The 18,561-nt window shown below is 38.4% G+C and overlaps 1 protein-coding gene across 2 annotated transcripts in view; it reads left to right on the top strand.

Annotated features, from left to right (window-relative positions):
• The first annotated feature begins 1,792 nt into the window (after window positions 1–1,792).
• Window positions 1,793–18,561, top strand: part of RRAGB (Ras related GTP binding B) — a 47,724-nt gene continuing 30,955 nt past the window's right edge. Inside the window, exons 1-5 of one of the 2 annotated variants that reach the window (XM_055438678.2) lie at window positions 1,793–2,435; window positions 3,252–3,285; window positions 7,667–7,766; window positions 12,050–12,133; window positions 14,242–14,308. In XM_055438678.2, coding sequence (XP_055294653.1) covers window positions 2,344–2,435; window positions 3,252–3,285; window positions 7,667–7,766; window positions 12,050–12,133; window positions 14,242–14,308 — 377 coding nt within the window. In that variant the 5' untranslated portion in view covers window positions 1,793–2,343. The remainder of the gene's footprint in view (window positions 2,436–3,251; window positions 3,286–7,666; window positions 7,767–12,049; window positions 12,134–14,241; window positions 14,309–18,561) is intronic. The other variant, XM_055438679.2, reaches the window with a different exon arrangement.

The following is an 18,561-nucleotide window of genomic DNA, read 5'->3' as shown; positions in this document are numbered from 1 at the left end:
TATGCAGGACAAGAAGCAACAGTTAGAACCTTACATGAAACAACAGAGTGGTTCAAAATTGGGAAAGGAATATGTCATGCTGTATATTGTCTCCCTGCTTATTTAACTTATATGTAGTGACTATCATTCAAGATGCCCAGCTAGATGAAGCTCAAGCTGGCATCAAGTTTGCCAGGAGAAATATCAATAACTTCAGATATGAGGATGACACCACCCTAATGGCAGAAATCAAAGAGGAACTAAAGATCCTCTTGATGAAAGTGAAAGAGGAGAGTGAAAAAGCTGGCTTAAAACTCAAGTTTCAAAAAACTAAGATCATGGCATCTGGTCCCATCACTTCATGGCAAATAGATGGGGAAATAATGGAAACAGTGACAGACATTATTTTCTTCATCTTCCAAAATCACTGCAGATGGTGACTGAAGCCCTGAAATTAAAAGATGCCTGACCCTTGAAAGGAAAGCTATGACAATCCCAGACAGAATATTAAAAAGTAGAAACATCACTTTGCTGACAAAGGTCTCTTTAGTCAAAGAGCAACAGAGGATGAGATGGTTGGGTGGCATCACCGACTGAATGGACATGAGTTTGAGCAAACTTCGGGAGACAATGAAGGACAGGGAAGCCTGGGTGCTGCAGTCCATGGAGGGGTGGGGTTGTCCCAAAGAATTGGACATGACTGAGCAACTGAACAACGACAGAGCTAAATAGTCATGGTCAGAATAGAATGAATTTTTCTTGAGGCAAGTCATTTGTTGTAAGACAGGATCATATAGAAGGTTAAATGGAGACCTCTGGGGGCACAACAGTATCTTGTTTCTGTACAGTTTTCCTTCCCTTTGTTCTGTCCTTCCTACTCTCCCTCCAGTGTTTCTTTCCTTTCTTTTTAAGGAATATATACATGTGGTTTATTTATATTTATGTATACACATATATATAAATATATAGATGTATAATATATATTACATTATAGATATAATACATATATCTGTATGTGTTTAGTCAGTCAGCCCATGGATTGTAGCCCACTTGGCTCCTCTGTCCATGGGATTCTCCAGAGAAGAATACTGGAGTGGGCTGCCATGTCCTTTTCCAGGGGAATCTTCCTGATCCAGGAATCGAACTCCAGTCTCTTATGTCTCCTGAACGGGCAGGAGACATAAGACATATCTTCTTTATCACTAGAGCCACCTGGGAAGTAAGCCCATTTATATATGCATATACATATATATATATGTATGTATATATATGTGTGTGTGCCCCTATATAATTCCCTTACTTTCAGAGAGCTATTACCTGATGAACCCCTGATCCCAGCAATAATTACTTTTATTTAGCACTATGTGGAAGACACAGTTGTAAGCACTTTGGATGTATTAACTCATTAGTTCCAAGCTCAGTCACAAATACGGGTTAATATCAGTAATAAAAACACGAAAACAAATACGTAAAAAACAAGGAGAAAAAAAAATGTTTGGCTCTCATCACTGAAAAACGTCAAGGGTGACGTTACAGTTAAAAAAAAAGCTAGCTTTGAGACACTGAAATTACAACTGGCTCTTTTAATTTTACGTGGGAGATGGGGCCAGGTGGCCCACAAGGAAAGCCCCTTCAGGCTGGCAGCGCTCTATGGAGCTTGGGCTTTGTAAGAGCCCGGGCCATGTGATGGCAACGAGGGGCACTCTGTCTTTTTCCGCGCAGTCTCTATGGTATTCGTCTCAGCCCACTGGCCCCTAGGGAAGCGGCAGTCATGTGACAAGCTCCGGGTTTAAGGCAGGTGCCCACGTGATCCTGGCCTGCAGTAGGGTGGCTGCGGTGGTGTACCTGCGCTCCTGAATGAAGGGCGGGCTATTAGGTCGTAGTCGCCGCTGCCTCCAGCGGACTCTCCGGAGCAGTTAGGCTCGGGAACAAGGAGCCTACTGAGGCATTCATCACTTGGTGCCTACGGCACGGGTCTGCTCTTTCTGCCACCTCTGCCTTCCTCATCCCCATCTCTTTGCGAGTAAAGTCCCCTTTGGGTTTCAAGACCTTGGGTCCTGAGACCGAAACTTGAGACGAACCTCCCCCTATCCCTCTTTCCTTCTCATCCTCCATCTCTTCCTTTGCATCACCGAATCACTTAACCTTTGAGCTGGCCGGTTCGGCGGTGCCTTGAGGCGAAGTTCCAGTCGGTAAAGGTAACCGTGCGGAAAGCGGACCCCCAGTGGAGAAAGGCGGAGTCTAGAATAGAGCAGGCCTAAGGACCGCAGGCGACGAGAACAGGCGGCTGAGGGGCTGAAGAAGGGGGAAAAAAAAGAGAGAGTACTGCGGATTTAGAAGAGACTGGAAAAGACTTGTTGCACGATGGAAGAATCTGACTCTGAAAAAAAGATGGAGAAAGAGAATCTGGGGCCGAGAATGGATCCTCCCATAGGGGAACCGGAAGGATCGCTTGGGTAGGTGAAGGGTATTAACTGAAAACTGGAAGCGGAGGTGGGGGAGAGGCGTAGATGTTCTAACTGAAGGGAGTATTGTGAATTAGAATACCCCACCTATTGATAAATTGCTTCTATTTGCCAGTAAGGTTGCTTTTGGTGATTGGATAAGCTGCCAAGAGGCCTGGTTGTTGGGACAGGCGTGATAGCACTCCGGGGAGTGAGGATTGTTCTAAGGAGGCAATCTGGATTGTTTTGAATTATCCATAAAGAAGATTTGACGTCATCATGTTGAGAATAAGAAGACTGAGAAGAGAGCTGGTTTTTCCTGGGCAAAGATCAGTGGCTTGAGAATGCTTTCTGTGCCAATTTGTATTTGAATTTGAGAATTTACATACTTTGTAAATGTATGACTTGGAATGACAGCTAAAGGAATAAAGATTTATAAAAATATGCTGACTTTGAAAAAAGATATTCAAATATTACAATATTGTTTGCTTTATTAAAGCGTTTGTAAATGTTGCTGTGATAAATTTTTAAGGTGATAAAAACCTTAATGTTGATTTTTAACTCATTTATATTTCTAAATACATCTTCCTAGGAGCTATCTCCTCAGCAGGTAATTAGGGGAGAAGGGCGAATAAACACATAAATAAATATATTTTATAATTTAGGAAATTGATGGCCTCTACTTAACTAAGGTCTGCCACACAGCTGTACTTAGCTGTTGTGCTAAATACGCTCTTTTGCACCTCTGCATTTAAAAAAAAAATCTTTCATTCCAATTTCCAAGGCAGCTGGATCATGGAAACTCTATCTTTTGGTTTATATCTGCAGGTGGGTGCTACCAAATACAGCCATGAAGAAAAAGGTAAGATGTGTTAGGTACATCAGAAACATGAAAGTAAAGGTAAGAAATTACTGTTTAGGAAATATATTTGTGGTCACATTTCCATCTTTTCTTGACTGTTGTCGGAGCCTTCTACATATTCTCCCTGACTCTTGTCCCCTTCTTTGCTATAAGATTTAATTTTTTCTAACACAGAAATCTCCCATTCACATACTAAAGAACTTTTTGTAATTTCCCAAAGCCCACTGAATACAATCCAAAAGATTCATCTTACAGAATGCCCTTTAAAGTTATATTCCTGACTAAATCATCTGCCACACCTTTAAACCCTATCATAGTCATGCAGAATCTGTTTTTCTTCAAGTTTACAGATTAATTTGCATTTTGGGCAAGCTATGCACACGCACTACACATGTCTCTGCCTGCACATTTATGTTGAACCCAGCTCAGATATTACCACTATAAGGTTTCATGTGAGTTCTCCAAATGGAATTATGCTCTTATGGTAATGTTCCCTACCTTGGGGTTTAGGAAGAATCAATAAGGGCACAGCTCTGGAGCAAATTTCTGACCCTTTTAGGCTTTCAGCTTCCTCATTTGAAAATGGTGATAATAATGTTACCTATCTCATAAGATTGTTATTAAGCTTAAATGAGCAAATGCAGAGAGAGCACTTAAATTAGTACTTAATACAGTAAACCTTGATAAGTCTTTCATAAGCTATTAAAATAAGATTTCTTAAATTAAAAATAAAAGACCATAAAAAAGAATGAAATATTGCCATTTGCAGCAATATGGATGGACCTAGAGAATATTATGCTCAGTCAAATAAAACAAAGACAAATGCTATATGATGTCACTTATATATGGAATCTAAAATCTAATACAGATGAATCTATACACAAAATAGAGACAGACACAGAAAGGAAGCTACTGGTTACAAAGGAGAGAGGGACAATTTAGGGGTATGAGAGTAGCAGATGCAAACGACTATATACAAAATAGATAAGCAACAAATGTTTACTGTATAGCATGGGGAATTATACCCAATATCTTGTAATAACCTATAGTGGAATATAATCTGCAAAAAAATGAATCACTATTCTGTATACCTGAAACTATTGTAACTAATTATTTTGTCATAAATATTGTTTATATGCATGCTAAGTCGCTTCAGTCATGTCCAACTCTGTGAGACTCTATGGACTGCAGCTGGCCAGGCTCCTCTCTCCATGGTATTCTCCAGGAAAGAATACTGGAGTGGGTTGCCATGCTCTCCTCCAGGGGATCTGACCAACCTAAGGATAAATACTGTGTATTAATATTCAATTAACAAAAAAAGAAATACACTGTATTTAGCCTTTATCTAATAATTCAGTTGTATAACTTCAGTTTGCAGAGGAAATATTCTTGATGAGCCTGTCTAAAGTTGCTATCAACAAGGATGCCTAAAAATACCAGAAATATGTAAATGATTAAGAATAAAAATAAAACTTTTTTTTCTAACAACTTTAAACAATATCCTCAGTAACATTTCCTTAGTAAGATAAAATTGTATAGCTAAATAGTTAGATAAGTTGAACTTGAGTGTAGTATACATTTTTAATATTCTCAATATTTGTAATTATATTTTTTATAAAATATCTTAGAATTGAAGATAAAATGTGTACCCCTCATTTGAAAATCAAAGTAATTGGAACTATAGTTGATAAGTTTTAAGTGAGAAAAGACTCTTAAAAGTTACATCATCTAGTTTCTCTCTTAGTGCAAGTGTCTTTGTTAAATGCTGTCACTGACTAGAAGGTGTTTACCTTCACAGTTTCTATTGGACAATTCTCATTGCTAAAAATTTGCTTGTTTTATATCTTTGTTTTGATAGCTTGCTAATTCTTTTAATGAACATATTTTAAGTGACTGTTATATGTTAGGCACTGAAGACTCAAAGGGGATTCTCCCTGCCACTCAGGAGCTCAGAGTCTTGTGAGAGACACACCAAAACAAAAATTGAATAACTGCAATGCATTATGGTCTTTGCAGTGTCATAAGAGTGTCATGGGAGAAAAGGGATGAAATATACCTAAGCCAGCCTAGGGTATTGGAATCAGAGAAATTATTATTTATTTATTTGTTTTAATTGGAGGCTAATTACTTTACAATATTGTGGTGGTTTTTGCCATACATTCACATGAATCAGCCATGGGTGTACATGTGTTCCCCATCCAGAATCCTCTCTCCCACCTCCCTCCACATCCCATCCCTCTGGGTCATTCCAGTGCACCAGCCCTGAACACCCTGTCTCATGCATTGAACCTGGACTGGCGATCTATTTCACATATGATAATATACATGTTTCAATGCTATTCTCTCAAATCATCCCACCCTCGCCTTCTCCCACAGAGTCCAAAAGTCTGTTCTTTACGTTTGTGTCTCTTTTGCTGTCTCACATATAGGGTCATCGTTACCATCTTTCTAAATTCCATATATATGCATTAGTACACTGTATTGGTGTTTTTTTTCTGACTTAGTTCGCTCTGTATAATAGGCTCCCATTTCATACACCTCATTAGAACTGATTCAAATGCATTCTTTTTAATAGTTGAGTAATATTCCATTGTGTATATGTACAACTGCTTTCTTATCCATTCGTCTCCTGATGGACATCTAGGTTGCTTCCATGTCCTGGCTATTGTAAACAGTGCTGCAATGAACATTAGGGTACACGTGTCTCTTTCAATTTTGGTTTCCTCAGTGTGTATGCCCAGGAGTGGGATTGCTGGGTCGTATGGCAGTTCTATTTCCAGTTTTTTAAGGAATCTCCACACTCTTCTCCATAGTAGCTGTACTAATTTGCATTCCCACCAACAGTGTAAGAGGGTTCCTTTTTCTCTGCACACCCTCTCCAGCATTTATTGTTTGTAGACTTTTTGATAGCAGCCATTCTGACCAGCCTGAGATGGTACCTCATTGTGGTTTTGATTTGCATTTCTCTGATAATGAGTGATGTTGAGCATCTTTTCATGAGTTTGTTAGCCATCTGTATGTATTCTTTGGAGAAATATCTGTTTAGTTCGTTGGCCCATTTTTTGATTGGGTCACTTATTTTTCTGGAATTGAGCTGCAGGAGCTGCTTGTATATTTTTGAGATTAATTCTTTGTCAGCTGCTTCATTTGCTATTATTTTCTCCCATTCTAAGACTGTCTTTTCACCTTGCTTATATTTTCCTTAGTTGTGCAAAAGCTTTTAATTTTAATTAGGTCTCATTTGTTTATTTTTGCTTTTATTTCCATTATTCTGGGAGGTGGGTCATAGAGGATCCTGCTGTGGTTTACGTCAGAGAGTGTTTTGCCTGTGTTTTCCGGAATCAGAGAAATTCTTGAGATGATTGCTGAACCAAGTCTTAAAGGATAAGTGGAGCTTAGCTGAAGAAAGAAAAGGGAGTGTAAAGTTAATGGCAGAGAATTCAGTATAAAAAATGACGTAGAACTGGGCTCCCTGGAGACCTGACACATTCAAAGGAACTACAAGCAGTTTAGTTCATTGTGGCTGGATTCTGCAAGTTTCAGGCTAGGAGGGTCAGAAGACAAGGGCAGAGGAGTAGATAAGCCAGATCAAGGAGGATCTTATATGTAGTTTAAGGACGTGATCCTGTAAGCAATGGGACACTTATGAAAAGAAATAAAAGAGTAACTAGGACTTCCCAGGTGTCTCAGTGGTAAATACACCTGCCAATGAAGGAGATGTGGGTTTGATCCCTAGGTTGGGAAGATACCCTGGAGAAGGAAATGACAACCCACTCCAGTATTCTTGCCTGGAAAATCCCATGGCAGAGGATTCTGGTGGGCTACACTTCATGGGGTTACCAACAGTCGGACACAACTGAGAGACTGAGCACATGCACAGTGCAAAAGAGTAAATAATGGAATAAAATCATGAAGATGAGTAAAAAGGATGAGATTAATGGCAGAAGTGGTAAGGTTGACCCTGAGTAGGAGGGTGAAATTTCATTTATACTGAACTACCCTGACAGTGCAGTGCATAAAATATTAGATTATGAGAGTTTCCTGTTGATTCCTTTCATCAGATTATTGAAGTTTCCTTTATTTCACTAACATAGTACTGAATGTATGATACTATATATTTATAACATGGTAAATTGGCTGTGATTCTATCACCAAGAGAAATTGTGACTTATGACAGGTAAGTGACTGGTCTCTGGAATTCTAGGTACCTCCATGTTCACATTGGTCAGAGAACTAGTCAGTTACAAGTATCCATTTTAGGTTGTGTGTACTTTCACTTCAGTAAGGTGTCAAGTTCAAGAGATAAATAGATCCCTTTAGATTTGATTTGCCCTTGATTGCTGACTTTTTTTTCTTTTCTTTTTTTCCATTTTGTCTTTAGGTGCTGTTGATGGGTAAAAGTGGGTCGGGTAAGACCAGCATGAGGTCTATTATCTTTGCAAATTATATTGCAAGAGACACACGTCGTCTTGGTGCAACAAGTAAGATGTTTTATCTTATCGTAGAGTCATGTGATCTTAATCTGCATAAAACACTTGGTTGCAGTAACTTGGTGATACAGAGACTGACAGATTTGTTTTTGAGCACTTTTCCTTTTTTTTTTCATTCCTTCTCAGAAGGATGTGACCTAATTCTGGTTACTACTGCTGGCTATCTTGGAGAGATTCTTTCCTTTCTAGCTTGCTTACCAAATGGGATATCCTTGTCCAACTTCATTTTATCCTGTTCTTTCTCAACAAGAACAACAAGGGTCCTTTTGTTTGTTCATTTTTTATGTGGGGGAGGGTATTTGTTTTTAACTGTTATTATGTAAAAAGAAATTAATTTATAGGTATTAACAAGAATAACATTAAAATCTATGATTTTTAAAGCAGTAGTTAGTCCTAGTCTTATTAAAAGGTAAATTGCTGTGGTTGGGAGGCTGTCAGAGGAAGATTATCTGGATCTGTACTCTGCTATTTCTTTTCCTGCATATACATAGATGTTCTCGTTGGAATTCGAGCTTTGACTTGAGAAATGTTTCATTGCCCTTTATGGTTTGAATCTTAAATCTGATTTCTTAGTACAAGCTAGCTGGGCTGCCATGGCTGCCCAGTGGATTTATGCTCCTGGGAGACCCTTTCTGTCTTTAGGCTATAATGCCATTTTATTTTGTAGCATCCAAGCATTTTTGGATTCTTCCTTGGTCCTTGGCCTCTAGGTAACAAAACCATTGTCCTACCTGGCTTTCAATTTTTCCTGATTTGGGTTACTGGCATCTTGAATACTTTTAGGGACAAGCTACCTACTACTTCAAAAGGTATCTCATTCTGGTTTTAAGAACAACAAACATTTTTAAAACACCGCTTTGTTCCAGATGCTAGAATACAAAGGAGAAAGAAGCTTCTTTTCTGTTCTTAAAGTGCTTATAGTGTAGATTCTCATAATTGGATAAGCTTTAATGATTAAAAAGTTATTTCTTAGTTAAAGTCCCAGATCTATTTCCTTTTATTTCTGTTAGTTGGTACCCTTTCTGTTCTCTTGAGTCTCTGCAAATATTTTAGTATGATTAATTTCTCAATCTATCCTAGTCATTCCTTGCCTCCCAAATCTTATCTTCCTTAAGTTAAAAATCTCTGGTTCCTCCATCTCTCTCTCATTTACCATCATTTTGAAGCATTTTTAAGGACTTGTTTGAATATGTCTATATTTTTTTAGAGCTGAGATTTAAATGAAGACATGGTCTAATCACAGGAAAGTATGACTAGTACATCTCTTGTCCTGGGGGTTACACTGCTGTTAGCACAGTCTAGCCTCTACTCCCCTTCTATGGAGTGGCTTTCATTATACTGAGTCATACTTTTAAAAGAATCCTTTTTACATATATTTTTATACAAATCCTCTTTCTGATTCTTGTGCAATTAACATTTTGAACTTATGAATAAATGTTTATTGACTTATTCAGTTTTGATTGTTTTAGCCCATGAAAGGTTAACTTTGAAATCTAGAACAATTTACTATCTCACTGGCCATCAGTTTCCTTATCCATAGAAAAGGAGTTGGATCCTATTTTCATTTTACCTACTTATTTGCTCATCTGATATGCTAACTATCCTTCCTAGCTTTGTGCAATTTTTACATTTGATAAGCATCTCATCTAGTTTTCATCTAAGTCATTTATCAAAAATTTTGGTCAGGACAGGGTCCTAAGGTCTACTATGCCTCAAGAGACTTCCTTCTAGAAAGCACCTGTTCAGACTCCTCCCTGTTTTGATTGGCTATATTTTAATTTTTTCTGTTCTTCCAAGTTTAATACTTGGACCTTAATCAAATGGTTTCAGTAGAACAGACGAAGGTAATGTTTAATTATATGCTGTTCTATTTACTTCAGTTATCATATGAACTTCATTTTAATAGATGAAGAAAATATGACCTTGAAGTTAAGCTCACTCAACTCATGAGTGTTAGAGCTAGAATGTCAGTCTGTGCGCCTGCTTTATTCATTATGCTACAGTTGCAATTTCTGGCAGACTTCTCTCTGTGTTTTAAGTTCTGCACCTTTCATTGAAGTTGTTTTCTAGTCCAATTAATATTTTTGTCTTTAGCTAATCAGAGTTGAATGACTACTGTGAGTCTGGTGAATAGTCTTATCACCCAAATTTCAGAGCTAGTCAAGCTACTTAAAATAGTTTTGAGAAATAATCTAGCAGCTTCATTAAAAAGTTATGAACACAATGTTGCAAATTATATGAACCCTGTATGTTTAAACAGGCCATTTATTTAACAAATGTTTTCTGGAGCTTCATGTGGATGGGACAGGGCTCTTGGGGCTATAGTGGGACCTTTATTGAGAATACTTTGTTATTAATCACTGTATTTCTTAAAGTTGGTAAAAGTGTACTTCAAAATATTATGTTGACCTTAATACTTTAGTGTATCATTAACTAGCTTGTTATTTCTGGAATAAAGGTCTGAGTTCTACTGCTAAACTTATAGACTAAATAAAAATATGTATAGTATATTGATTTTTGCTTACTATTCATTTTTGTTCAATTGCTGATTTTCTTTAAAAGTAGTGAAAGAGTACATATTCTAAAATATTATATCACCTTGAATGTTTTAGTGTTTTTCTAGTTTCTCATTGCTGAAAAAAGTCCAGTTTCATTTTATTAAACTTAGAGTGTACTGTGTTTTGGAATTTGAAGTAAGGATACAGAATGGTGGTATTTATTTATTAGGGGGCTGTTAAAATGTTTGTTGGAATAGTAAAATTGTCAATAAAAATTGTGCTTATGAAGTATTTTAGTCTCAAACACTGTTGACAGCTCCAAGATTTCCTACTTTCTCAAAATTCTCTGATCTCTTGGCTTTTATTTAACGCTTTATTACCCTGGTTTTATTCCTTTATCTTTAATCATCCCTCCCTTTAAAAAAAATTTCTTCTTTCTGCCCCATAAGTGTATGTGATTTCTCAAAGCTCTGTTCTTGGTTCTTTCCAGTTGCTCTTATGATAGCAAGACAGGAAGACTAGGAGAGCCAGAGGGCCCCTTAGGAGAACTGAGTCTGAAGAGAGAGGCAGAAAGTGGGGGTTAGATCATAAAGTGCCCTGTATGCCAAGTCAGGTAGTTTAAATTGAAGTTGGAGGGAAACCCTTAGAGTGTTTCTAACAGAAAGGTAATATGATCAGATTTCATTATTTTTAATTTTCAACTTTAATTACAAAAGTAATACTTGTGAAGAGTCCCTCATTCTCAAGCCTACTTCCTATGGACAACCACCACTAATAATTTGAGGTTATCCTTCTGGCCTTATTTTTTCTGAGTGTATGCAGTCATGCATAGAGACATGTTATTATTTTTCTTTTTAAAGAAGGATTAAATAAAATCTGCATTGTGGAGAGATCATTATATCTGTAATACGGAGGATAGATTGGAGAGAGGCAAGGGAAGAAACAGATTGACAAATTAGGGAACTATTTTTTGTAGACCAGGTAAGAGATGATGGGAGCTTAACTTGGGTTAGGGTAGTAGTAGTGGATATGTTGAGAAGCAAATGGATTTGGGATATATTTAAGAGGTAAAATCATCAGGACTTGCTGGTATGATTTGGGGGAATAAAGCAGGAAAGCGTGAACTCAGGATGAAACTTAAGGTTTTGGCTTAGTCACCTGATTAAAATCACTGAATTAGGGAAGACTAAAAGAGGAATAGATTTTGTGGGAAGAATGGGGAGATGATGTTTTATTTGGATATATTGAGTTTGGGTTACTTGCAGTAAATGCAAATGAAGATGTCCAATATATGATTCAGAAAGGGAAGAGAAAAATCTGTATTAGAGATAAATAATTATGGATTATCAGTATCCAAATGTTAAAATAATATGAATTGATTAGCTTGCCTGTGGGGGGGGAAGAATACATAGAAGAGTAGGTGACCAAAGATGGAATCCTGAACTCCAACATTTAAGGGACAGAAAGAAGAACAGGAACCTGTGAAAGAGGACCTGCTGGAGCAGTTATAGGTCTCCTATCAGAGGCCAAGAGAAGAGAATTTTTTGAGAAGAAAATAGTCAACAGTGTCATGTGCAGAAAGTAAGACAAGGACTAAAAAGTCCACTGGATTTGGTAATGGGGCCATTGGTCACTTGATGAGAACAGTTTTTATGATATGGGAGTAGAAACCAGATTTTTATCCCATGTGCTCCACATCTAAAGTCACTGAATCCTGTCACATTTTTGTTATTGTCTTTCCCTTTCTCAGTAGCACTTCTTTCCCTTTTTTTTTAGTACTAGACCGTTTACATAGTCTTCAAATTAATAGCAGTTTGAGCACCTACTCTCTCGTAGACTCTGTTGGAAGTACAAAGACATGTAAGATATGATTCCTTTTCCAAGGAGGGGGAAAAGGGGGAAAAGGGAAATAGTTTGAGCAACTACTACATGCCAGGCACTTGATATATGATAATCCCTTTAATCCTGTGAAGTCAATAGTATGCCTCCCACCTTTTTTCTTAATAGAAGAGAAAACTGATACTCAGAGGTTAAGTGACTTACCCAAGGTCACACAGAGAGGTAGAATGGGTATTTGAGCTAAGAGCTGTTTGACTCCAATATTTTTTTGCAATTTTTTCCAATGTTTGACTCCGTATTTTTTAAGTAATGCCTTGCTGCTTATGATCTAGTTTATGAGAAGATAAAATTCCACAGTTATATAGCAGTCAGTTTAAGCAACAGCTTCAAGATAGTCAGAGAAGAAACAGCACACTGTTACAGAAATAAGGATGATAATTGCTAGACTTCAAGAAATTTCCAGGAAAAGAATTTTCATTATTATTTCTTGTGATTTTTTAGTGCCTGGCAGAGAGTAGATGCTTAATAAATGTTTAAATGAATTCAGAGGGAGTGATGATGGTAAGTAGGGGTGGCTAGGTAGGGTTTTTAGAGGAGGTGGGGTTTAAACTGGGTCTTAGAAGATGAATCTATCTTTGGAAGAAAGGTGGGGAAGATTTTCTAGGCAGATGGACAGAATAGACAAAGTATAGGGTGGGGAGGGACATGGAAGGCAGAGGTCGCAAACAGGCAGCTTGTATGCTGGATAAGGCCTGTAGATGTGTTTAGAAAAATTGGAATTAGTTATCAATAGTAAAAGTTTGCATAAAAATTCTGGATTTCCTGCTACTATTGAAAAATTTAAAGATCTGGAAATCCTGAGCCTGTGTTCCTGCATGGCAAATGAGCTAGAGCTAAGTGATTGCTGCCCATTCCATTATTCCCTTTGGTGGATGTTTACTCTCCATACATGATCAACTTCACACTTGTACGTTTACTGGCCTGGCTCCTATTAGCAAGTTTGCGACCCCTGATATAAGGTGTGTTGGTGGCTGGGGAGGTAGAGGGGTTTGGGAGGACTGTGAATAAACTGTGAATAAAATTGGACTGGAGCAAAAGGCTTTATTAATGTGATTCATTGGGGGAACATAAAGGTAGATTGGAAGCCAAATTCTGAAGGACCTTGCATGCCCCTCTGTAGGCATGGAAGAGCCATTGAAAGTTTATAAAATGGGGAGTGACATGTTCAAAGTAGTGTTAAGAAGATGAACCTGGCAGTAGTCTATAGGATGAAGTAAAGTGAGTAAGGCTTCCTGAGGCTGAACGTGTGCATGCTCAGTCATGTCCATCTCTTTGCGACCCTATGGACTGTAGCCCACCAGGCTCCTCTGTCCTTGGGATTTTCTAGGCAAGAATGCTGGAGTGGGTTGCCATTCCTCCTCCAGGGAATCTTCCTGACTCAGAAATCAAACCCTCATCTCTTGTGTTACCTGCAGTGCAGGCGGATTCTTTACTGTTTGAGTCATCGGGGAAGCCCCCAAGGCTTCCTGGTGGGAGGTAATTATGGAGCTACAGTAGCTGTATAGGCTTGAGAAGGTAAGAGCCTTCCCTAATATTAATAGCAGATAGTGAAACAAAGAATGGAATTGGGAATAGCAATGAATTGAATGTGGACAGAGGAGTCAAAAATGACCCCCTGAAATGGGAAAATGATAGGGTCATTAATCAAAATAAGAAAATCAGTATTTGGAGTGAGTTTGGTTATGTTTTATATTCATTGGTATTTGGTTTTTGTTGTCCTTTTTAATTTTTTGTGGAATGTATTGATAGGTCAGAAAAGAGCTATTACATGGTATATGTCTGTCTTACATGTTGAAATTTTAACAGTATTATAATTGGAGATTGTTTCTTCTCTAAGCACTAAAACTACTAAAATATAATGACTTATTTGAAAGCCATTTCTGTAGCTCAGGATAGTTTAGGTGCCCACCTTGCCACTAAATCACACTGCTAAGCTGAAAATCACCTTCTTGTTGTAGCTTTGAGCATTTCACTCCACTTTGGTCCTTCTAAATTCCATGGGTTAGTGCTTTATTTTGAATTTCATCTTGCATGCTACAATTACTAGATTTGTCATATTTGTTTTCCAGTTGATGTAGAACATTCTCATGTTCGGTTTCTGGGAAACCTGGTATTGAACCTGTGGGACTGTGGTGGGTAAGTACCATCTGCTTAATTCTTCATGAGGTCAATGACAATAATCATGGCATCTAGTATAATCAGCACAGAAAATGCTATTGCTGCTGTTTAGTCACTATACTGTGTCTGACTCTTTGCAACCCCATGGACACAGTGAATATAATAGAGTAACTATCATTTGTAATAGATACATTAGATAAAAATTACTTCACAATTGGCACTTCATTGAATGAAGATATCTGACTTTTCTATTATTGGGAAAATGCCCTCTATATTTGACATGTTTAAGCAGTACTCACACAAGCTATATCTAAGTATCTGTGGTATGGGATCAATCATTCTTCTGTTTTTCAGATGAAGAAATTAGGTTTCTGTCTCAAGCAGCCTAACACCAGTGCTGAGCTCTTAGCTATCACACAATACCACCTCATTCTTTGGTATTTTAATAATTATCTCCAGGCAATCTAAGCAGTTATTTGGACATTAGTTCTCCAGCTGAGTTTCCCGCTGTTGGAGGAATAGGAGACAGTTTTTCCCCTTATGTCCAACACACTTTCAGAATATCCCATCATAAATACACATTCACTGTGCATATGGAGCTCCTTTCCATATGGTGTGCTTTCTATTCTTGCATCTCTATACTACAGTACCAATATATCAGTTCAGTTCAGTCGCTCAATCGTGTCCGACTCTTTGCGACCCCATGAATCACAGCACGCCAGGCCTCCCTGTCCATCACCAACTCCCGGAGTTCACTCAAACTCATGTCCATTGAGTCGGTGATGCCATCCAGCCATCTCATAGTACACAATAATTAGGAGCCCTTAGGCTATGGAATTAGATTGGGGTTTGTATCTGAACTCTGTTAGCTGTGTTATCTTGGATAGATCATTTAAACACTCTGAGCTACAGTTTTTTCATCTGTATAATAGGAATAATCTCATAGAGTTTTGATTATTGAAATTATATATATATATATACACAAACACACATTTCAGAGTGCCTCACAAAGTAAAGAAATGTTATAATCAGCTCAGTGTCTCCAAGCTCCTAGTATAGAACCAACTAGGCAATACGTGCTCAATGAGTATTTGGTGAAAGAATAACAAATCAGAAAATAACTTCATTATTGCTAACAGGTGGATCACTTAACACACTAGTAACTTTCTCCATGTAAATCTTTCTTCAGTATCATAGCTTTCAATTCCGTAATCTGTATAAAGAGATTAGTCCAAGTCCTTTCATTTTAGTTCAGTTCGGTTCAGTTCAGTTGCTCAGTCGTGTCTGACTCTTTGCGACCCCATGAATCACAGCAAGCCAGGCCTCCCTGTCCATCACCAATGCCCGGAGTTCACTCAAACTCATGTTCATTGAGTCAGTGATGCCATACAGCCATCTCATTCTCTGTTGTCCCCTTCTGCTCTTGCCCCCAATCCCTCCCAGCATCAGAGTCTTTTCCAGTGAGACAACTCGTCGCATGAGGTGGCCAAAGTATTGGAGTTTCAGCTTTAGCATCAGTCCTTCCAATGAACACCCAGGATTGATGTCCTTTAGAATGGACTGGTTGGATCTCCTTGCAGTCCAAGGGACTCTCAAGAGTCTTCTATAGCACCACAGTTCAACAGTATCAATTCTTCAGCGATTAGCTTTCTTCACAGTCCAACTTTCACATCCATACATGACCACGGGAAAAACCATAGCCTTGACTAGACAGACCTTGGTTCGCAAAGTAATGTCTCTGCTTTTTAATATACTGTCTAGGTTGGTCATAACTTTCCTTCCAAGGAGTAAGCGTCTTTTAATTTCATGGCTACAATCAGCATCCGCAGTGATTTTGGAGCCCCCAAAAATAAAGTCTGACACTGTTTCCGCTGTTTCCCCATCTAGCTCCCATGAAGTGATGGGAACAGATGCCATGATCTTTGTTTTCTGAATGAGCTTCAAGCCAACCGTTTCACTCTCCTCTTTCACTTTCATCAAGAGGCTTTTTAGTTCCTCTTCACTTTCTGCCACAAGGGTGGTGTCATCTGCATATCTGAGGTTATTGATATTTCTCCTGGCAATCCTAATTATAGCTTGTGCTTCTTTCAGCGCAGCGTTCCTCATGATGAACTCTGCATATAAGATAAATAAGCAGGGTGACAATATACAACCTTGACGTACTCCTTTTCCTATTTGGAACCAGTCTGTTGTTCCATGTCCAGTTCTAACTGTTGCTTCCTGACCTGCATAAGGGTTTCTCTAGAGGCAGGTCAGTCGGTATGGTATTCCCATCTCTATCAGAATTTTCCACAGTTTATTGTGATCCACATAGTCAAAGGCTTTGGTATAGTCAATGAAGCAAAGGAGATGTTTTTCTGGAACTCTCTTGCTTTCTCCATGATCCAGTGGATGTTGGCAATTTGATCTCTGATTCCTTTGCCTTTTCTAAAATCTGGTTTTACATCTGGAAGTTCATGGTTCACATATTGCTGAAGCCTGGCTTGGAGAATTTTGAGCATGACTTTACTAGCGTGTGAGATGAGTGCAATTGTGTGGTAGTTTGAGCATTCTTTGGCATTGCCTTTCTTTGGGATTTGAATAAAGACTGACCTTTTCCAGTCCTGTGGCCACTGCTGAGTTTTCCAAATTTGCTGGCATATTGAATGCAGCACTTTCACAGCATCGTCTTTCAGGATTTGAAATAGCTCAACTAGAATTCCATCATCTCCACTAGCTTTGTTCGTAGTGATGCTTTCTAAGGCCCACTTGACTTCACATTCCAAGATGTCTGGCTCTAGGTGAGTGATCACGCCATCATGATTATCTGGGTCATGAAGATCTTTTTTGTACAGTTCTTCTGTGTATTCTTGCCACGTCTTCTCAATATCTTCTGCTTCTGTTAGGTCCATACTATTTCTGTCCTTTATGGAGTCCATCTTTACATGAAACGTTCCCTTGGAATCTCTAATTTTCTTGAAGAGATCTCTTGTTTTTCCTATTCTGTTGTTTTCCTCTATTTCTTTGCATTGATTGCTGAGGAAGGCTTTCTTATCTCTCCTTGCTCTTCTTTGGAACTCTGCATTCAGATGCTTATATCTTTCCTTTTCTCCTTTGCTTTTTGCTTCTCTTCTTTTCACAGCTATTTGTAAGGCCTCCTCAGACAGCCATTTTGCTTTTTTGCATTTCTTTTCCATGGGCATGGTCTTGGTTCCTGTCTCCTGTACAATGTCACGAACCTCCGTGCAGAGTTCATCAGGCACTCTATCTATCAGATCTAGTCCCTTAAGTCTATTTCGCACTTCCACTGTATAATCATAAGGGATTTCTTTTAGGTCCTATCTGAAAGGTCTAGTGGTTTTCCTTATTTTCTGCCATTTAAGTCTGAATTTGGCAATAAGGAGTTCATGATCTGAGCCACAGTCAGCTCCTGGTCTTGTTTTTGCTAACTGTATACAGCTTCTCCATCTTTGACTGCAAAGAATATAATCTATCTGATTTTGGTGTTGACCATCTGGTGATGTCCATGTGTAGAGACTTCTCTTGTGTTTGGAAGAAGGTGTTTGCTATGACCAGTGCGTTCTCTTGGCAAAACTCTATTAGATTTTGCCCTGCTTCATTCCGTGTTCCAAGGCCAAATTTGCCTGTCACTCCAGGTGTTTCTTGACTTCCTACTTTTGCATTCCAGTCCCCTATAATGAAAAGGACATCTTTTTTTGTGTTAGTTCTAAAAGGTCTTGTAGGTCTTCATAGAACGATTCAACTTTGGCTTCTACAGCGTTACTGGTTGGGGCATAGGCTTGGATTACTGTAATATTGAATGGTTTGCCTTGGGAACGAACACAGATCATTCTGTCGTTTTTGAGATTTCATACAAGTACTGCATTCGGACTCTTAGTTACTAACATGTTATTGTAATTTTTACAGATAAGGCAGCTGAGGTCCAGTGAGATCATGAATCTCTCAAGGTCACATAGCAACTTGATAGCAGAGTGTAGGACTAGAAGCTACGTTCATGATTTTTTGTAAAGGAACTGCTATTTATTGACACCATGCCATATGCCAGGTTTCATGCTAGATTCTTTCCTTTAGGAAAGAAAAACCATAGATTTTCAGAATAGCCTCTAGAAATTTAGAAAGTTAAATTTACCAGAAACCACCCCCCAAATCAATGATTATTCTTGTTTTCTAGAAATCTATTCAACATTCACTCAGCAACTACCTACTGATCACCTTCTGTGTATCACACAGTAGGAAAAGCATTGAAAGTTACACCACACTAGATTAACATA

This window comes from Moschus berezovskii, chromosome X (genome assembly GCF_049115385.1).
Source record: "Moschus berezovskii isolate FMDL1 chromosome X, NW_MosBer_1.0, whole genome shotgun sequence".
NCBI lineage: Eukaryota > Metazoa > Chordata > Mammalia > Artiodactyla > Moschidae > Moschus > Moschus berezovskii.
This window is presented reverse-complemented; position numbering and strand designations above follow the sequence as displayed.